Source organism: Hyaena hyaena, unplaced genomic scaffold, assembly GCF_003009895.1.
Source record: "Hyaena hyaena isolate Hyena2069 unplaced genomic scaffold, ASM300989v1 scaffold_76, whole genome shotgun sequence".
Classification (NCBI taxonomy): Eukaryota; Metazoa; Chordata; class Mammalia; order Carnivora; family Hyaenidae; genus Hyaena; species Hyaena hyaena.
This window is the reverse complement of record NW_024080709.1, coordinates 518,182-535,642: the sequence shown is the minus strand read 5'-3', so window position 1 is coordinate 535,642 and position 17,461 is coordinate 518,182. Positions and strand designations below refer to the sequence as shown.

The window sequence follows — 17,461 nt, the reverse complement described above, 5'->3', positions numbered from 1 at the left end:
GTTGGTCAGTAGTGATCTGCTGTTGTGCGGGGGGGGCGGGTGGAGGGTGGTGCTCAGCGGGGCTCTGAGTACTGAAATGGACAAACTTGACCGTCAAGGAGGGGGCAGTGGGCAAATAAACCAAGAGCTGTAGACAGTGGGGCTCCGCGGCGGGAAAGTGCTGGGGGCCGAGGGGCCCAAGGAGGGAGGGGTTCCTAACTCAGCCTGAGGCTCCAGGGCCAGCATCCAGGGGAGGCGAGGCCTGAGTCTGAGAAACAAGAGGCAGTGGCCAGGCTAGTAAGGCTGGATAGGAAGGTGCTCCCGGTCCAGAAACCAGCACATACAGAGGTCCCGCTTATAGGTGTTAGGGGAGCTGCATGGTTCTGCTTGGTTGGTTAGGAGGGGCCAGGGAGCTGAGCTTGCAAAATCAAGGGTGCAATTGTGTGTCCCCACGAAGACTTGGGATTTGGATGTGATGGAAGATTCTTAGCGTGGGGAGTGACATGCTCAGGATGCACATGTTTTGGGGGATCCCTCTGGCTAAAAGTAGGAGGGTGCCCGGGACACGGAGGGGCTGGGGCACTTACACAGCCACTGCAACAGCTCAGGCGAGTCAGGAGGAGGGCGGAGCCAGACGGTGACCCTGTGTGTTGTCTTTTTTTAAGTTACTTAGTCCTCGAAGCATCCAGATGAGGCAGGACTGTGAGTCTCCTCTCATTTTACAGATGAAGATACTGAGGGCCAGAGTGGTGAAGTGTCTTGCCTAAGTTCTCCAGGTTGGATCAGAAGCCCTACCTCTGGGCTGGCACACCTGACCATACCTTGCTTGGGAGGCCTGGGTGAACCCACAGAGTTTGAGTCAGTAGCTCTTGGTGGGACCCACGCCTTTGCAATTCTAACAACTTCCCAGGCTCCGTGGATGCTGCTGCTGAGGGTCACGTTTGAGAGCCCCTGCTGCAAGCCAGACGGCTGCGTCACCCGCGCCTTACTGCTGGGCATCTGGGCAGTGCAGGGTGGGAGTCACAGGCAGGAGACTGAAAGAATTAAAACCAGAAAAGATGAGTGGGGATGCCGAGAATTTCTGACAAAAAGGCCAGAGTGCTGAAAGACCCAGACAGCGTTTCCCAAACCGCCCTGCATGAGGCCATGAACGACCAGTTCTCAAAGAATCCGTGCTTGGGGCTGTTGGACCAAACTGCTTTAAGCCACATGGTTTTTGGCCACATCGCCGGGTGCCAGATAACAGATGCCAAAGAATGTGGCTTTCTCTGTACACTGCATGAATCAGACTCTCTCTCCCTCTGCCTTCATCCAGCGCTTGTCTGCATTAATCTCCTTTCTAGGAGAATGGGGGACCAGTGCATAAGCCTCCTCCATTCTGAGACAGGAGTTACTTACTCTGCTCATTGAGCCTCTGAGGCTGGGAACCCCCCCGCTGGCAGCCCTGCCATTCATGAATTACGTCAGCATGTTCTGCTTGGTTTCCGTGGAGTTGAATGGAATGCCGTCTGGGTTCTCATCCAGCACTCACCCCCTTTGTTTTTCTTTTTCTTTTTCTTAAATTATTGGTTCTTGGGGCGCCTGGGTGGCTCCATTGGTGAAGCGTCTGACGCTGGGTTTTGGCTCAGGTCATGATTTCATGGTTTTGAGAGTTCGAGCCCCACGTCCAGTGGAGGCTGCTTGGGATTCTCTCTCTCCTCCCCTCCTTCTCTCCCCTGCTCATGCTGTCTCTTTCTCTTTCAGATGTTGAATAAATAAACTTAAAAAATTATCATTTCTTGACTACTTCAGAGCTCAAGTTGTCTCTTATCAAATAAAGCCTTCTATGTCAGATAGTGACTTCCAGAAACCAGCTCCCAACTGACCTGTTTCCTTCTATGCACTGGCGATGGGGACTTTCTCTCAGCCGGACGTGACTTCTAATAATCTGAAAATCCCGGGGCATCTGGGTGGCTTAGTCGGTTGAGCATCCAACTTCGGCTGAGGTTGTGATCTCACAGTTTGTGGGTTTGAGCCCCGCGTCGGGCTCTGTGCTGACAGCTCAGAGCCTGGAGCCTGCTTCGAATTCTTTGTCTACCTCCCTCTGCCGGTCCCCCACTCATGCTTTGTCTGTCTGTCTTTCTCTCAAAAATAAACAAAAAAAAAGATCGGAAAATCCCTGTTTGGATCCAAAGGATGGAGGAAGTGAATTGGACAAAGCAAATTGGAGCCTGCAAATTAGAAACCGTGAAATGTTCTTGTAAATAATCTGATCTCACTGCATGGGCAGGGTGCATTTTCTTGCAGCAGCTGGGATTTTCACTAGCCAGGGTGAAGAGCCTCTTTTCTGTCTGGGACATCATTTCTTACAGTCTCAGGGGTGCGACTCCCATTTGTATATAGTAGGGTGGAACGGGAGTGAATGTGCCTTTGTTTATACACTTGCAGCATTGCTTCATTTTTGCGCCGCAGCTGGAGTTGCCTGATTGTGAGAGAGTACCCGGATTGGTGAGCCCCTGGTGCACAGGGGCCGAAGGCCCCGCTGTTTGCGCTGTGTCTGTGCAAATGCGAAAAAGACATTGCACACACCCCCGCCGCCCCGGGTGGATGAGTTTGGGAATGGCCCTGCCTCCTTAAGGCTGATGCAGCCCCTTGGAGACACAGGACTTGGGGGGTCTTGTAGAGCTGTGTCTCAGCCCCCCCCCCCCTCAGCTGGGCACCGTTATGCCCCTTGTCCCATGGCAAGACTCAAGGAAAACTGGGTTTGGAGGCTCTGGTTTTACACCATAGTAACCACTGTCTCAGGGGCTTGTGAGCTCTGATGTAGGCAGGGCTTAGCCAGCTTATTCTGTAAAAAGCCAGATAGTAAATATTTAGGCTGTGTAGACCACCAAGTAGGCACCTACTCGGCAGTGGCCATTGTAGCTCAAAAGCAGCTGTAGACACTATGTAAATGAGTGGGCATCACCATGTACCAATCAGATTTGACTTTACCAGCAGCCAGCCCTGTGGGCCTTTCTTTGCCAACCCTTATGTGAAGCGTCTGGTATAGTGCTTGGTGCGTATCGGGCTACAAGAAATAGGAGACGTTACTATTGTTTCTACTGTTAATATTAATAGTATGAATACCGTTTCTCCCGCTTTCACTCTGTATCAGTCCTATTCTAAGGACTTAACAAGCTTTGACTCATTTAATCGCATCACTGGGTACCTTGGCCAAGGTCCTCATAGCTAGCAGGTGGCAGGGCTGGGATTCAGAGGCTCCACTCACGTCCCTGCTGTTTGCTGCCTCACACGTAAGCAACACCCCCGGCCCCTTCTGTCTCTGCCACCTTCGTTTTTTCCCTCAGGTGCGGCTTCCTCCGTTTATGCTTCTTTTTCTTTTTTTAAATGTTTATTTATTTTTGAGAACAAGATACAGACAGAGACAGAACACAAGCAGGGAAGGAGCAGAGAGAGAGGGAGGCACAGAATCTGAAGCAGGCTCCAGGCTCCAAGCTGTCAGCACAGAGCCCGACATGGGGCTCGAACTCATGAACCGTGAGGTCATAACCTCAGCCCAAGTCGACGCTCAACCTACTGAGCCACCCAGGTGCCCCTCTCTGTTTATACTTCTGTATTTATTTGCATCTTGGTTTGCTTGCTGTCCATCTTTCCCTCCTTCCCTCCCCCACCAAGCTGGGAAGTGATATCGGGCGGGGACTTCACTGTGTTGTGCATAGCTCTGTCCCCAGCCCTTAGCCACCTCCTGGCATATAAGCAGTCCCTCCCTAAACATTTGCTCAAGAAATTAGTCACTGCCAGCTGTGCCCCATCCCCCTCCCTGCCGGAACCCCAGCTTTTCCTGATGCGTCAGAATTGGGCTACAGTCGAAGTTCACATGAGATTCCCTGATAACTCGCCCACCACCAGCCCACAGAGCAAATACCACCACCTCTTCTCTGAATAATGCTGCTGCCCAGGTTGGAAAAGTTCCAGCTTACAACACTATCCCACGGACACGTGGTACTTACCCCTCCTTACAGTCCTGTGAGGTAGGCTGAGCAGCCAGAAGAACTGTTCCCATGTCTCAGAATCGAAAACCGAGACTTTTGGGCCAAGGGGCTTGCCCCTGGTCCTTCAGCTACAAAATGGCAGGCCTGGGATTTGAACCCTGGCTCCAAAGTCGTAATCCATTCTGTGTTAGGTTGGTCTGGAGTGTAGGTCTGTGAGGCAGCAGTGTTTGATTTCCTTATTAATGATTTTGTGAAGGGGCGCCTGGGTGGCTCCGTCGGTTGAGCATTCGGCCCAGCTCAGGTCATGATCTCACAGTTTGTGGGTTTGAGCCCCTGCATCGAGCTCTGTGCTGACAGCTCAGAGCCTAAAGCCTGCTCTCTCTCTGCCCCTCCCCTGCTCGTGCTCTGTCTCTTTCTCTCTCAAAAAACAAAATTTATATTAAAAACAAAATCTCTTGAGGCCAGGGCCCCAGCCCAGGGGTCTAAGGTGGTCTGGGGTGGGACCCTGGCCCGCCACGTTCAGTGAGTTCCCCAGGTGGGGCAGGCGGGGCTGGGAACCTCCTGACCCCGCAGGGCTGCAGAGTAGAGCCCAGGAGTCACTGGGGAAGCTTTTCATTTAGCTTTTCACGATGGACACTTCCACACACATACATGAGTAGACCGTAGCGTGTAGCCAGCTGCCCCAGGTTCTTTCTTCACCCTGCCCCGCCTTGTAGGTAAATGTTTCGGTGTGAATCTCTGGAAGACAAGGCTTTAAACATACTCAGTAAGTTGCTATTTTGAAATAACTTGACTGACAGAAGGTTGCAGAAATGGTAGAATTGGGGTCTGCCCCTCTGCCCAGTGAGAGTAGCTGAAATTGAAGGATTTCATTTCATTTTATCAACACAACCACATTTTTTAACGTTTACTTTTGAGAGAGAGAGAGACACCCACACACACAGCACAAGCAGGGGAGGGGCAGAGAGAGGGGGAGACAGAATCGGAAGCAGGCTCCAGGCTCCTAGCCGTCAGCACAGAGCCCGACGCGGGGCTCAAACCCACAAACCGCGAGATCCTGACCTGAGCTGAAGTTGGGATGCTTCACTGACAGAGCCCCCCAGGCGCCCCTGAAAGAGAAGAATTTTCAACAATACAATAGTGATACTGCGATCTGCCCTCAAAATATTAATAATAATTGTGTGATTCTGTCAGGTTTCCCAGTGATCCCTTGTGGTTGCGACCTGGCACATTTTCTTAACCTTCTGCTGTTCCTTCCTTGTGTGTTAACTGGACCCTTTCTATGCAGACCCTTCCCCTGTGGGGAAGGTCATTTAGAAAAGGTGGGGAAATGCTTGTCATCTGCCCTTTTTCTATTCTGCCAGGGGGACTGCTCTTTTTTACTCGACGTCAGTGTGAGAGTGTGTATTTAAACATAGGTAATGTTTAAATGGATGTAAAACGGATGTCTCAGTCCATTCTACTTACGATCCTGATTGAGGCTCACACTGTCCCTTTTTGAGCTAGTGGCAGTCACTTCTGGTTGCTAATCAGGTCTTGGGTGTCTGGGTGGCTCAATCGGTTAAGCGTCCTACTTCAGCTCAGGTCGTGATCTCACCGTTTGTGATTCAAGCCCCACGTGGGGTTCTGTGCTGACAGCTCAGAGCCTGCAGCCTGTTTCAGATTCTGTGTCTTCCTCTCTCTCTGACCCTCCCCCGGTTATGCTCTCTCTCCCTCTCTCCCTCTCTGTCTCTGTCAAATATAAATGAAACATTTTTAAAAAATTGTTTTAAATTTAAAATTTAAACTCCACACGCATTTAGCTTCCTTGGTATCAAGTGCGACAAGACATTTTGGGCTTATCTGGTACATTTCCTGCCAAACCGCTTTGCCAAGGAGACTCTGGGAGTCAAAAACACAAACAAAAACTTGATGCTGTGGTCCCACCCTAAACCAGCTTAATCAGAATCTCTGGGAGGTGGGGACCAGGTAGGGTTTGTTTGTTTTTTTAAAGTGCTCGCAGCTTGGATGGAAAACCACCGAGGTACAACGTATGTTCTCTCTCCCGTGCTGTGTCTCTGAAAAATTCTGGAGACCTCATCCCTGCATGGTGAGCCCCATTCACCAATGCATGTATTTCAAAATGTAGACCTCAGTGTATCCACACGGAAAGCCGGCCCATGAGGGTGGTCCCAGAGGCTCCCTGCTGATGTCTCTTTCCTGGGGTGTATATTGTTGGAGCTCATCTTTGCGTCGATGACTTCCCATTACTCTTGGGATGAAGACCAAAATCCCTTACGTGGCCTCCAGTGTAGACTGGTCAGCCCACTCTTAGTTCCTGGAATGGGGTTATGCTCCCTTTTGCCACAGGGCCTTTGCACACACACTGTTTTGCTGCCAAGACTGCCCTACTTCTCCCCTTGTTATCCTCTACTCTTCATTTCCCAGCTCACGGATGCCGTCTCTGACCTTCATTAGCTAGAGCAGCCCCCGTCTACTTATCAGCTCTCTTGCTGTGAACACGCTAAGACACCAGGATCCCACGGGTAATACTGACCTGCCTTCAGGGGACAGAAGCATTTGACTAATGGCTCTTTCTGGACCCTGTTAGGGGCTCACCGTCTGTCTCTACCAGTTGCCTGGCAAGGTCACTCCATCTCTCTGTTCTTTGGTTTCTTCATCTCCAAAGCAAGGACGATGCTTTTACCTCCTAGGTAGGGTGGTTATAAAGATTAGGTGAGCTCTTTTGCATAAAGCACTTGAACCACAGCTCGCTAGCAGAGAAGTTAGCAGGTGTCATGGCCGCCCCGTGCACGGTGGGCTTCCCGAAGGCCAGGGCTATGTCTGCTCGGATCTGTGTGCGTGGTGCCAGGCATACAGCAGCTGCTCAGAAAATACTTGTCAAACGAATGAGTGAACGGATGAATGGGGGAACGTCAGGGGACATCGGCGGCACCGCCACCGGGCTGCGGTGGGTGGGGGTTAAAGATGGGGGGGTATGTGGCGCACTAAACCGCCATTGCACACAGCAGTCATTCAGGAACTGTTTCCTGGGGGAGGCTGGGGAGCTGCCGTGTGTTTCTCTGAAGGCCGCCAGGGCTGAGGAGAGGGACCTTTCGGGGTGCCAGTCCTGGGTGTGAGAGGGGCTGCCGGTCCTTGGAGAGGAAGACTGGTCAAGAGCGCTGGCCTCGATGAGAAGATGAATGGGTCATTTCCCTTCTTCTCCCTCCCTGTGTTTTCTCTCCACTAGAACCCCTGCCCGGAATCCAGTGCCTCCTTCCTTTCGAGAGTCACCTTCTGGTGGATCACAGGGTAAGGCCAGCGCGGTGCCGCGGGCTAGCTCTCCCTCCCTCCCCCTTCCCCCCAGTGCAGAGCGTGCCTGCCCTGGGCCCGGGTCTCAGACGCCGACCCTGCGCCCACATGCACTGACTCGACTCGTGTGAGCCACCGACGGCTTGCACCTCTACGCACGGCTTCACCGGGGCCCTTAGCAGCCTTGTGCTCTGAGCTTTCGGACTGGGGTTGTTTTTGTTTTTAACATCAGGTATAATTACCATGGTTGGCATTGTGTCAGGCCCCTTGCTAGCAGAAAAATAGTTGCCTTGCTCTGTAGGAAATGTAAGAACACGCATGGATCCACAACCAGAAAACACCCAAGGCGACCACCAACAGCAGCGGGGTGGGCTCCCTTCTTGTCCTTTTTGGGGCACATTTTTTCCCTGCACGTCGTCAGCATCTTACCCGGGGTTCTTCACATCCTCCCCCCGCTGATAAGCACGTTCCTCATAGTTCCTTGTCTTTATAAACGTTCACAAATATCTTTTTTTTATTAAGTATTTTTCAAATTACTGCTGAGAAATATCTTTTAAAAAATTTTTAATGTTTTATTTATTTACTTACTTTTAAGTTTGCTTATTTAGAGAGAGACAGAGTGAGCAAGCAGGGGAGGTGCTCAGAGAGGGAGAGAGAGAGAGAGAGAGAGAGAGAGAGAGAGAGAGAGAGAATCCTAAGCAGGCTTCACGCTGCGAGCGCAGAGCCCAGCACAGGGCTCCGTCTCACAAACTACGAGATCACGACCTGAGCCAAAACCAAGAGTCAGATGCTTAACCGACTGAGCCCCCCGGGCGCCCCAAGAAACATCTCTTAATTTGAATGTGGGCTGCCGGCTGTGCCGTCCCTGCTCAGGTTTCTGATTTTGGTGACTGTGCTCTGGCTTCTGTGGCAGCATGTTCTTTTCCCTACGGGGATGCACACTGGTGTCTCTGGGTAGAGGTGTGTCGTCTGCCACCTCCTCTAAAGTGGCTCAGGAAGAAAGTGTATTTGAGGACGAGTGTGCTGACAGCTGGAGACCCAGAACAGAACAGCAGATGTGGCAAGATGTGAGCAGTGGCGAGGCAGGGGAAGGGCGGCCCGGAATTCTTTGTGCAATTCATGTGATTCCTCTGTAACTTTGGTATTACTTCAAAATAACAAGCTAAAGTGATAGGTTGACTTTTTACTACGAAAGTGTTCAAACACATAAGAAAGATGAATCTAATCAGTCTCAAGAAACTCATGACCCAGATTTGACCATTATTAATGCTTTGCCACTTGGCCTTAAAAAAATATTTTTTGGGGGACGCCTGGGTGGCTCAGTTGGTTAAGTGTCCAACTTCGGCTCAAGTCCGATCTTGCAGTTCGTTGGTTCGAGCCCCGTGTTGGGCTCTGTGCTGACAGCTCAGAGCCTGGAACCTGCTTCAGATTCTGCATCCTGCTCTGTCTCTGCCCTTCCCCTGCTCATGCTCTGTCTCTCTCTTTCAAAAATAAATAGATATTGGGGCGCCTGGGTGGCTTAGTTTGTTTTGTGTCCGACTTTCGCTTAGGTCATGATCTCGTGGTTCGTGGGTTCGAGCCCCGCGTCGGGCTCTGTGCTGACTGCCAGCTCAGAGCCTGGAGCCTGTTTCAGAGTCTGTGACTCCCTCTGTCTCTGACCCTCCCCTGCTCACGCTGTCTCTCTCTCTCTCTCCTAGAAATAAATAAAACATTAAAAAAAAAAGTAAAAAAAAAAATAACATTTTTAAAGATTTTTTAAAAGCTTATTTTATTTTGAGAGAGAGAGAGCTGGGGAGAGGCAGAGAGAGGGAGAGAGAATCCCAAGTAGGATCCCTGCTGACAGTACAGAGCCCGACACGGGGCTTGATCTCACAAACCACAAGATCATGACCTGAGCTGAAATCAAGAGTTGCACACTTAATTGACTGAGCCGCCCAGGTGTCCCCCCCCCCAAATATTTTTAAAGCAAATTAGAGTGATTGTAATGATCTCTATCTTAAATATTCTGTGTCTCTAAAAAATGCGGCCATTTTTCCATGGGCAAACTAACAGAATCGGCAGCGATTATTTAATGTGCCCGCATGTCCCGCTGCCCTCGGTGCCGCTGGGCTGCCCTGGCGTGGGGGGCGGCTGGCATGGCAGGTACGGGCGGCAAAGGTCACCTTCCCCTTCCTCTCCTGACTCTCACCGCCTCGCCCTTGTGTTCTGGCCCCAGGCTGATGGTCCGGGGCTACCACCAGCCCCTGGAGAGCACTGACCTCTGGTCCCTGAATAAGGAGGACACGTCGGAGCAAGTTGTGCCCGTTTTGGTTAAGAACTGGGAGAAGGAGTATGCCAAATCCAGAAGGTGAGTGTGAGCCTCTCTGCGACGACTTCCTCACGCGTTTCCTGCCACCTCTTGCCAGCTCCAGGGTCCCGGGCGAGCAGCTTCCCTCCTCCGAGCCACAGTTGGCTCATCTGCAAAATGGGGGAGAGTCATACCTGTAGCTAAGGCGGTTTGAATACAAAAGAAGAGTGAAAAATGTGCATCGGGCAGCGATGGATTCCGTTGGCTCTAACGCCCGGCAGGGGGGGTGCCCGGTGGTGGACCCGGCCCTCCCCGAAGCCACCCCACGTGGCCTGCCTTACTCAGAGCATCTGGCCTCCTGAGTGCTCTTGCTGTTGTAAGCGGTTTTGCTTCAGCAATACCAAGCCCATCACTTCTTAGGTGTTCAGCCAAAGAAGCCCCCATCAAAGGTGCTTTTGACTGTATTGGATTAAAATATACAATAGACATTAGTGTTTAGGTCTGAAGGCACAGAGGGATCTGTGTGCCCCTGCCCCGCACCTGCACAGCGTGTGTCGTTATCCGTGGCCCCCACCGGGCATCTGGGTGAACTACACCTGGCTCATCGTTACCAGCCCCGAGTCTGCAGTTTGTGTTCCGCTTCACCCTTAGCGTCCTCAGTTTTACATGCTCCTCCCACGTAAGCTACATGCCATCATGTGACCTGTGTCCTCAGGTTATTTCTTTATCTTTGAGAGAGAGACAGACAGACAGACAGAGAGCGAGCGGGGGAGGGGCAGAGAGGGATGGAGACAGAGTCCGCACAGGCTTCACGCTCTCAGCTGTCAGCACAGAGCCCAACACGGAGCCTGAACTCAAGAGACCTGAGCCGAAGTCGGGCGCTTAACTGACTGACACTGCCCCCCCTCCCCCCCCCCCCCCGGCACCTCCTTCCTGAGGTTTTTTTGGAAATCAGGCCAGGGCCTCCGCAGCACAGTGTTTAATTTCCTTATGTCTAAAACATCCTCAGGTGTGTGATACCTCATTAATCACATGCCAACAAAAAAGAAGAACGGCTGTCATATTGAGGTAGGTCACTGGCTTTGGGTGCGTCCTGGCTCCATACGATCCAGTCGAGAAATTGTCAGTGACCCGGGGGCAGCGGATGGTGGCTGTAGGGGCAGAACAGAAAGCGGCTGTTACCGCCTGTGGTTTCACACCGTGGATCTTTCGTTGGCCTTGCACTGGCAGACAGTGGGGCCAGCCTGGTGTCGCGTTTGTCCGAGGCCACTTGGCCTGGCCGTCCAGGAGAAACACCCTGGACCTGAGGTCCAGTTCCTCACCCTGTTGCCGGCATACCAGTTTATAGGTGTGGTGGGTGGGAGGGAATTTGGGACACGCCAGCGGAGGACCTTGTGACTCTGGGCTGGGGCCTGGCGTGGTGGGCACGGCCACAGAGACGTTGTCGTATGGGAGGCCTGTTGAGCAGAAGCGTCTGGGCCAGCACAGCGAGATGGGTGGCTTTCTGTGCACATCCAGTCCCGCTGAGGCTGGAGCCCGCGGCCCACATGCAGCACAGCCTCCCTTGCAGGCCGTGGCTGGCGGCATCCTTCGTGACAAGCAGGGTGCTGGAGAGGGTATGGGAGAGGTCGCCCAGGAGGCCCCGTGCAGAGAGGCCTGGGCTTGAACCAGCAGCTCTGGCTCTCGCTGCCTGGCTCTTAGTGGATTCATTGAGCGCATGTGATGTGTGCTGTGCACGTGCAGTCTCTTCAGGCCCTCGGGGCTCAGGGAGGCCGTCCCTCAAGTCCCTTCGCGCCCACACCCCCCGTTTTCCACTCCGAGGGCTTTCTGACAGTTCGGTGAGATCGGCATCGTCTGATAAGCCCTGTTATGGGCCCAGAGAAACTGCGGGCCGGCAAACCTCACAAGTTGTTTTTATTCACGTGGGGCGGCCGCAGGCTGGGCGCTCCCATCTTGCCTGGGCGGTCGTGGTGAGAGCTGGCTCCTCGGGCTCCCTCGCGGGCCACCCCCCAGAGGAGGCGCTGGCTCTCTCAGTACCTTGGCCATTAGGGGTTCTCTGCTTGGGGGCTCAGTGCCCTGGGTCACGGGCAGACGGGCCACTCGCCCTGTTTCCAGAGGCACGAGCCACATCCGGCACCTGCAGCCCCTGTGGATGTGGTGGGAGAGCCTGGCCCTGAGCTGGAACCTCCTGCCCCTTTGTCTCAAGGCCTCTCCATGTCTCCAGGGAGCAGGATGCCGGTGGGAGGGAGAAATTAGAGAGGGCCCCCAGCAGACCTCATGGGGTGATAGGTGTGTTCCCGACCTTGACTTTGCCGACCGTTTCACAGGTGTGCGTATCCCCACGTGCCAGAACTTACCAGATTGTACACTCCCATGTGTGCAGTTTATCGTACGCCGCTTACACTTCAGTAAAGCTAACATGTAAAAATCAGAGTGTTTAAAGATTGGGTGGCTCAGTCGGTTAAGGGTCCGACTTCGGCTCAGGTCATGAGCTCACGGTTCGTGGGTTTGAGCCCTGTGTCGGGCTGTGTGCGCACAGCTCGGAGCCTGGAGCCTGCTTTGGATTCTGTGTCTCCCTCTTTCTCTGACTACCACCTCCTCCTTGGCTTGCACTCTGTCTCTCTCAAAAATAAATTTTGAAAAACATTTAAAAAAAGATGGGGTGACTATTTTCCTTAATTGTCTTCATTTTATAAAGAAATGCAACAGAAAATACCAAAACCGAAACAAAGCACCAACATACACATGTTAAACAGTGATTCTCAACCTTTCAGACTCATTGTTGCCTTGAGAACAAAGGTTTTCTAACACCGATACTGTTACTTTAAGGTACTGTGTTAATAAAAATAACCCACCCACCTATCTAAAATTTTGTAATTTAGCAAAATGCTTTTACTAGACTTTATTCTTTTCATTTATTTTTTTAAATGTTTATTTTTTGAGAGCAAGAGAGACAGAGTGTGAGCAGGCAAGGGGCAGAGAGAGAGGGGAAGCAGGATCTGAAGCAGGCTCCAGGCTTTGAGCTGTCAGCACAGCCAACACAGTGTTTAAACTCATGAAGTGCGAGATCATAACCTGAGCTGAAGCCAGATGATTGAGCCACCCAGCTGCCCCTAGACTTTATTTATTTTTTAGTGTTTATCTATTTTTGAGGAAGAGAGAGGGCATGAGCAATCAGGGGAGGGGCAGAGACAAAGAGAGACAGAGAATCTGAAGCAGGTTCTGTACCATCAGTGCAAAGCCCGACGTGGGGCTTGAACTTATGAACCAAGAGACCTGAGCCGAAGTCAGACGCTTAACCGACTGAGCCACCCAGGCGCCCCTAGACCTTTTTTTAAATGTTTGTTTATTTTTGAGAGAGAGAGCAGGGGAGGGACCGAGAGAGAGGGAGGCACAGAATCTGAAGCAGGCTTCAGGCTCTGAGCTGTCAGCACGGAGCCCGACGCGGGGCTCGAGATCATGACCTGAGCTGAAGTTGGATGCTCAACCAACTGAGCCACCCAGGCGTCCCTCTCATTAGACTTCAAAGAAAAACTGAAGCAGGAGGGATTTGTAATAAGGCGACACGTACTTCAGTGAGCAGACGCTCAGGACATGCGGCCAAGGACAGGATGGAGAGTCACCGCTTGTCCCTAGGTGGACGATTCTCTGTGACAGCGGCTGGTCCCTCACATCTCCACAACCAGCATCAGTCTCCCTTACACAAGAGGGTTTGCAGAGTGGTGGCCGACACTTGACGAAGTCCTGAACAAAATAGTCTTCCCCTAATTTCAACAATGGTTGCATTCCTGAAAAAAATTCGAGGTTTATTTCAATTTGCAAAAAAAAAAAAAAAAAAAAAAGCCCAGAAAACAGTACACAGAATAGATTTATGTCTGAAAACAGTTTCCAGGCTTAGATCATTTCAGCAGGCTTTTCAACCTCCACAGATTGCTCTGGGCATCTTTTAGGAGGGCGGTCACTAAAGTCCTGTGGTCAAGAGGGCCTGCTATCTGCCTCAGTCAGTGACAGCCAGAGAGTGTGGAATTTGCAAAGCAGCCCTCTCTTTGAGAATCTTTGTTTTTGAGGAACAGAAAGCGCTCAAGAAACAAAAACTAGGAAAGGGTAGCGCAGTAGGGGAAAGTTGTTGAGTCATTTGCATTCGTAAGCAACACATTTAAACTCCTGCAGGGGCTGTGCCGGTGGGGGTTTTGCCACTCGCATTGTCTCTGAGCGTTTTGTGTCTTGTTCACTCTAAGGGAAGATGTGCCTGACATTTGTAAAATCTGTCCTCTGAGGCTGTAGGTCACCTCTGCCCTTGTGCATTCTATTGGGGATTTATTACAGGTCAAACGCCGTGTTCATGGCACAGCCAGAAAATGTAGAAATCTTAATCGAGCCAAGACTTTTTTTTCTTTTATGTGTATTTATTTATGAGAGAGAGAGAGAGAGAGAGAGGNCGCGCGGGGGGGGGGGGGGGGGGGGGGGGGAACGAGCACCAGCAGGGGAGAGGGAGACACAGACTTGGAAGCAGGCTCCAGGCTCTGAGCTGTCAGCACAGAGCCTGACGCGGGGCTCGAACTCCCACGAGATCACGGCCTGAGCCGAAGTCAGACACTTAACCAACGGAGCCATCCAGGCGTCCTGAGCTAAGATTTTTTTAAGTTGAGATGTAGCCTCTCCCAGAGCCTTGAAGACGAATGACAAAGTCACCTGTAGCTCCTCATCGCCCTTCTGTTGGTTCTAACCCTGCTGAGGCTGCGTGCTCCCATTCCTCTTCTGTTACCCTGAAGTTCTTGCTGTTCTTGGAAGGGCTGCTAAACCTCATTTCAAATTCATAGCTCCAGGCCTTCCATCCTCTTCCCCCTCTTGGAGTACCATTTCCTTCTCCCCATTCACTCATCCTGCAGGTCTATGCTTTGACGTCACCTCCGGGAAGTCCCCCGTGATAGCACCCCTCACACAGCCTGGTGAAGTCGTGATTGCTAGTCCTTTTCTCTCACGAGGCTCTGTGACAGTGGGCCTCTCTCCAGCATTTGGCCCAGAGCCATGTGTTTAGTTCCTTAGCGGTCGAGTGACTGCTGGGTGTTCCTGCCTACATTGGAATCTGATCCACTGAGAAAGTTCCTTTTTCTTCCAAGCCTTCAGCCTCTCCACCCCTTTCGGTTCCCCTGCTCCCGGGCAGTTAGTTTTCTCCTGACTCAGACCTTTCCCTTCCAACTTTCCTTTCCCCTCCCAGCCCGAGCTCACAGATGCCCTGCTTGCTTCCTCTCCCCTCCCGGAGTGCCCGCCTCCGCTGTGGGCCTCTTTTTCTCTGGATAGTGTTCTTTCTTGGCTTGGCCTTAGCTGATCCTTCCCACTGTTCTCGACCTCTCCCACACAGGCCTGAGCTTTCCTCCTCCTCCTCTGCCTGCCCAAGACCTTCGCTCTGACCCTTTGGCACCTGTCTCTTGGCCCCTGGGAACAGCCCTGGGTCACCAGCAGCCCACACAGGCCCACAGTCGGGTCCCACTTAGGAAATGGTGCAGAGAATGAGTGGAGAGGGCTGAGCCGCTCCCTTCCTGTCTGCCTGGCCCTCTGTCTTCCTTGCCAAGGACGCCTGCATGTGCTAAAAGAAATTCTACTAAAACTCCCAGCTAGAAACCCAGCTTTGGGGGTGGTCAGTAACGGGAGCAGGGAAGACCTCGTGGTGACATTGACAGTGGGATTGGTGGGGTGATGTTTCTCCCCTGTGAAGATGTCCATGTCCTGATCCTGACCCCTTACACGGCAAAGGGACATGGCCGGATACGATCACCAGGGTCTTTGTGAAAGGAGGCACGATGTCAGGGAGAGAGAGAGAGAGAGAGAGAGGTCTGCAGCTGGCTTTGAATTGGAGGAAGGGGCCACAGACCTGAGAATCTAGGCAGCTTCTAGAAGCTGGAAAAGACCAGGAAACAGATTCTCCCCTAGCGCCTTGGAAGGCCATCCTGTGGGCCCCCTTTAGATTTCTGAGCCCCCAGAACTGCAAGACAATAAATTTGTGTTGCTTTAAGCCACCGAGTTTGTGGTAATTTGGCACAGCAGCTTCACACAGAGTCTAGGTTTTATTCTGGATATAGTGGAAATTCTCAGGGGACGATCTGTCCCCAGGAAGGTTCCTCTGGCTGCGATGCAGGGACTTGGACGTCAGGGAGTAAGAGTGGGAAGAAATGAGGGAGCAGGGAGGAGGCCCCGGGGGGGTCGTGTGCATGGGTAAGAGGCTGGAGTGTATGGACACCCACATGCATCCCAGGAGGAGACGGACAGGACACACGTCTGATCGAGCCAGGAGCGTGGAGGAGAGTCCTGTGTTTCTGGTCCTTTCCAGCGGGGGGTGAGGGAGGGGCAGCCGGGGTAGGTTGGAAGGCTGTGGCCTCCGACAGAAGATGTCAGGTGGTGTACACGGTCAGAAGCGGCCAGCGTGACAAATGAGAGTCCTCTGCACTTGAACGCCATTCGGTGTGCTCGTGCCATAGAGCAGTTGTGTCAGTCACAAGTGTTGGTGGGGGAAGGACGAAGCATATATTTCGGGGTGGAGCGCACGTCCGGCCATTTGAATGTGTGGCCTTGACCGTAACTTGGGAGACACGAGCTGGGGGTGTGGGTCTCACTGCGTAACATACTACCCCAAACCGAGCAGCGGACGTTGACCGCCCACGTTTCCTATCTCCCGTAGCTTCTCGGGTCGGGGTCCGGCCCTGGGCTGCGCTCCCCAAGTCAGCTGGGGACGCGTCATCTGAGGGCTTGACTGGGGCTGTAGGCTCGGCTTTTAGGCTGCGTGTGGCTGGGAGTCAGTGCCGGCTCCTGGCAGCGTGTCACCGTGAGGGGTTTTCCCCCGTTTCCTCCTCACGTGGCACTTGGCTTTTCCAAAGTGAATGATCCAAGAGAGGCCAAGCAGAAGCCACTCTGTTTCCCACGACCTGATCTCGGAAGTGACCTGCACTCCATTGTTTCTGCCCTGTCCTCTTCCGAGTAGGAGGGGCCTCCACGGGGCTGTGAGAGAGGGTTCCAGTGCCTCGCATTCTGGCTCACACTTGGTATTATATGACTTTCTGCTGATCCACCTAGTAGGTGTGAAGTAATATCTTACTGTGGCTTTGCTTTGTGTTTCCTGGATGACTAATGAAATCAAGCAACAATTCATGGTGATTTGCATATCTTTGTCTGTTTTTCAGTTGTTTTTTTTCCCCCTTATTGTGTGGTAAGAGTTCTTACACATGCTCTGGTTACTAATCCCTTATCAGATACTCCATTTGCAAATATTTTCTCCCATTCTGTGGATTGTCTTTTCACTTTCCCGATTGTGCCTTTTGAAGCACAACATGGGAGACCCAAATGTTTTATTTGAGAGAGAAAGAGAGAGAGAGAGAGAGAGAGAACATGTATGCGCAGAGGAGGGGCAGAGGAAGAGGGAGAGAATGAATCGTAAGCAGGTTCCGTGCTCAGTGTGGAGCATGATTTCACAACCCTGAGACCATGACCTGAGCCAAAATCAAGAGTCAGACACTCAAACAACTGAGCCACCTAGGCGTCCCCCATTTTTTAAATTTTGACTAAGTCTAGTTTATCTTTTTTTTCTTTGCTTGTGCTTTCTGTGTCACTTTTCAGAATCCACTGCCAAATACAAGGTCATGAAGATTTTCACGTTTCCTTCTAAGAAGTTTATAGTTGTAGCTCTGTGTTGAGGTCTCTGACCCATTTCGAGTTGATTTTTTTAGGTGGAATGAAATAAGGGTCCATCTTTATTCTTTTGCGTGGCTATGTGGTTTCTCAGCACCACATGTTAAAAAGATGGTTCTTTTTCCATTGAATGGTCTTGACAGCCTGGATACCCTAAATCAGTCAGGTTTATTTCTGGTTCCACTGATAATATACGTGTGTATGTATGTATGTATGTATGTATGTATATATATGTGTGTGTGTGTATGCG

The 17,461-nt window shown here is 51.8% G+C and overlaps 1 protein-coding gene across 2 annotated transcripts in view; it reads left to right on the top strand.

Annotated features, from left to right (window-relative positions):
* Window positions 1-17,461, top strand: part of ABCC1 (ATP binding cassette subfamily C member 1) — a 136,577-nt gene that overhangs the window by 52,205 nt on the left and 66,911 nt on the right. For both annotated transcript variants that reach the window (XM_039233600.1, XM_039233599.1), the window contains exons 6-7: window positions 7,183-7,244; window positions 9,460-9,591. In XM_039233600.1, coding sequence (XP_039089531.1) covers window positions 7,183-7,244; window positions 9,460-9,591 — 194 coding nt within the window. The remainder of the gene's footprint in view (window positions 1-7,182; window positions 7,245-9,459; window positions 9,592-17,461) is intronic.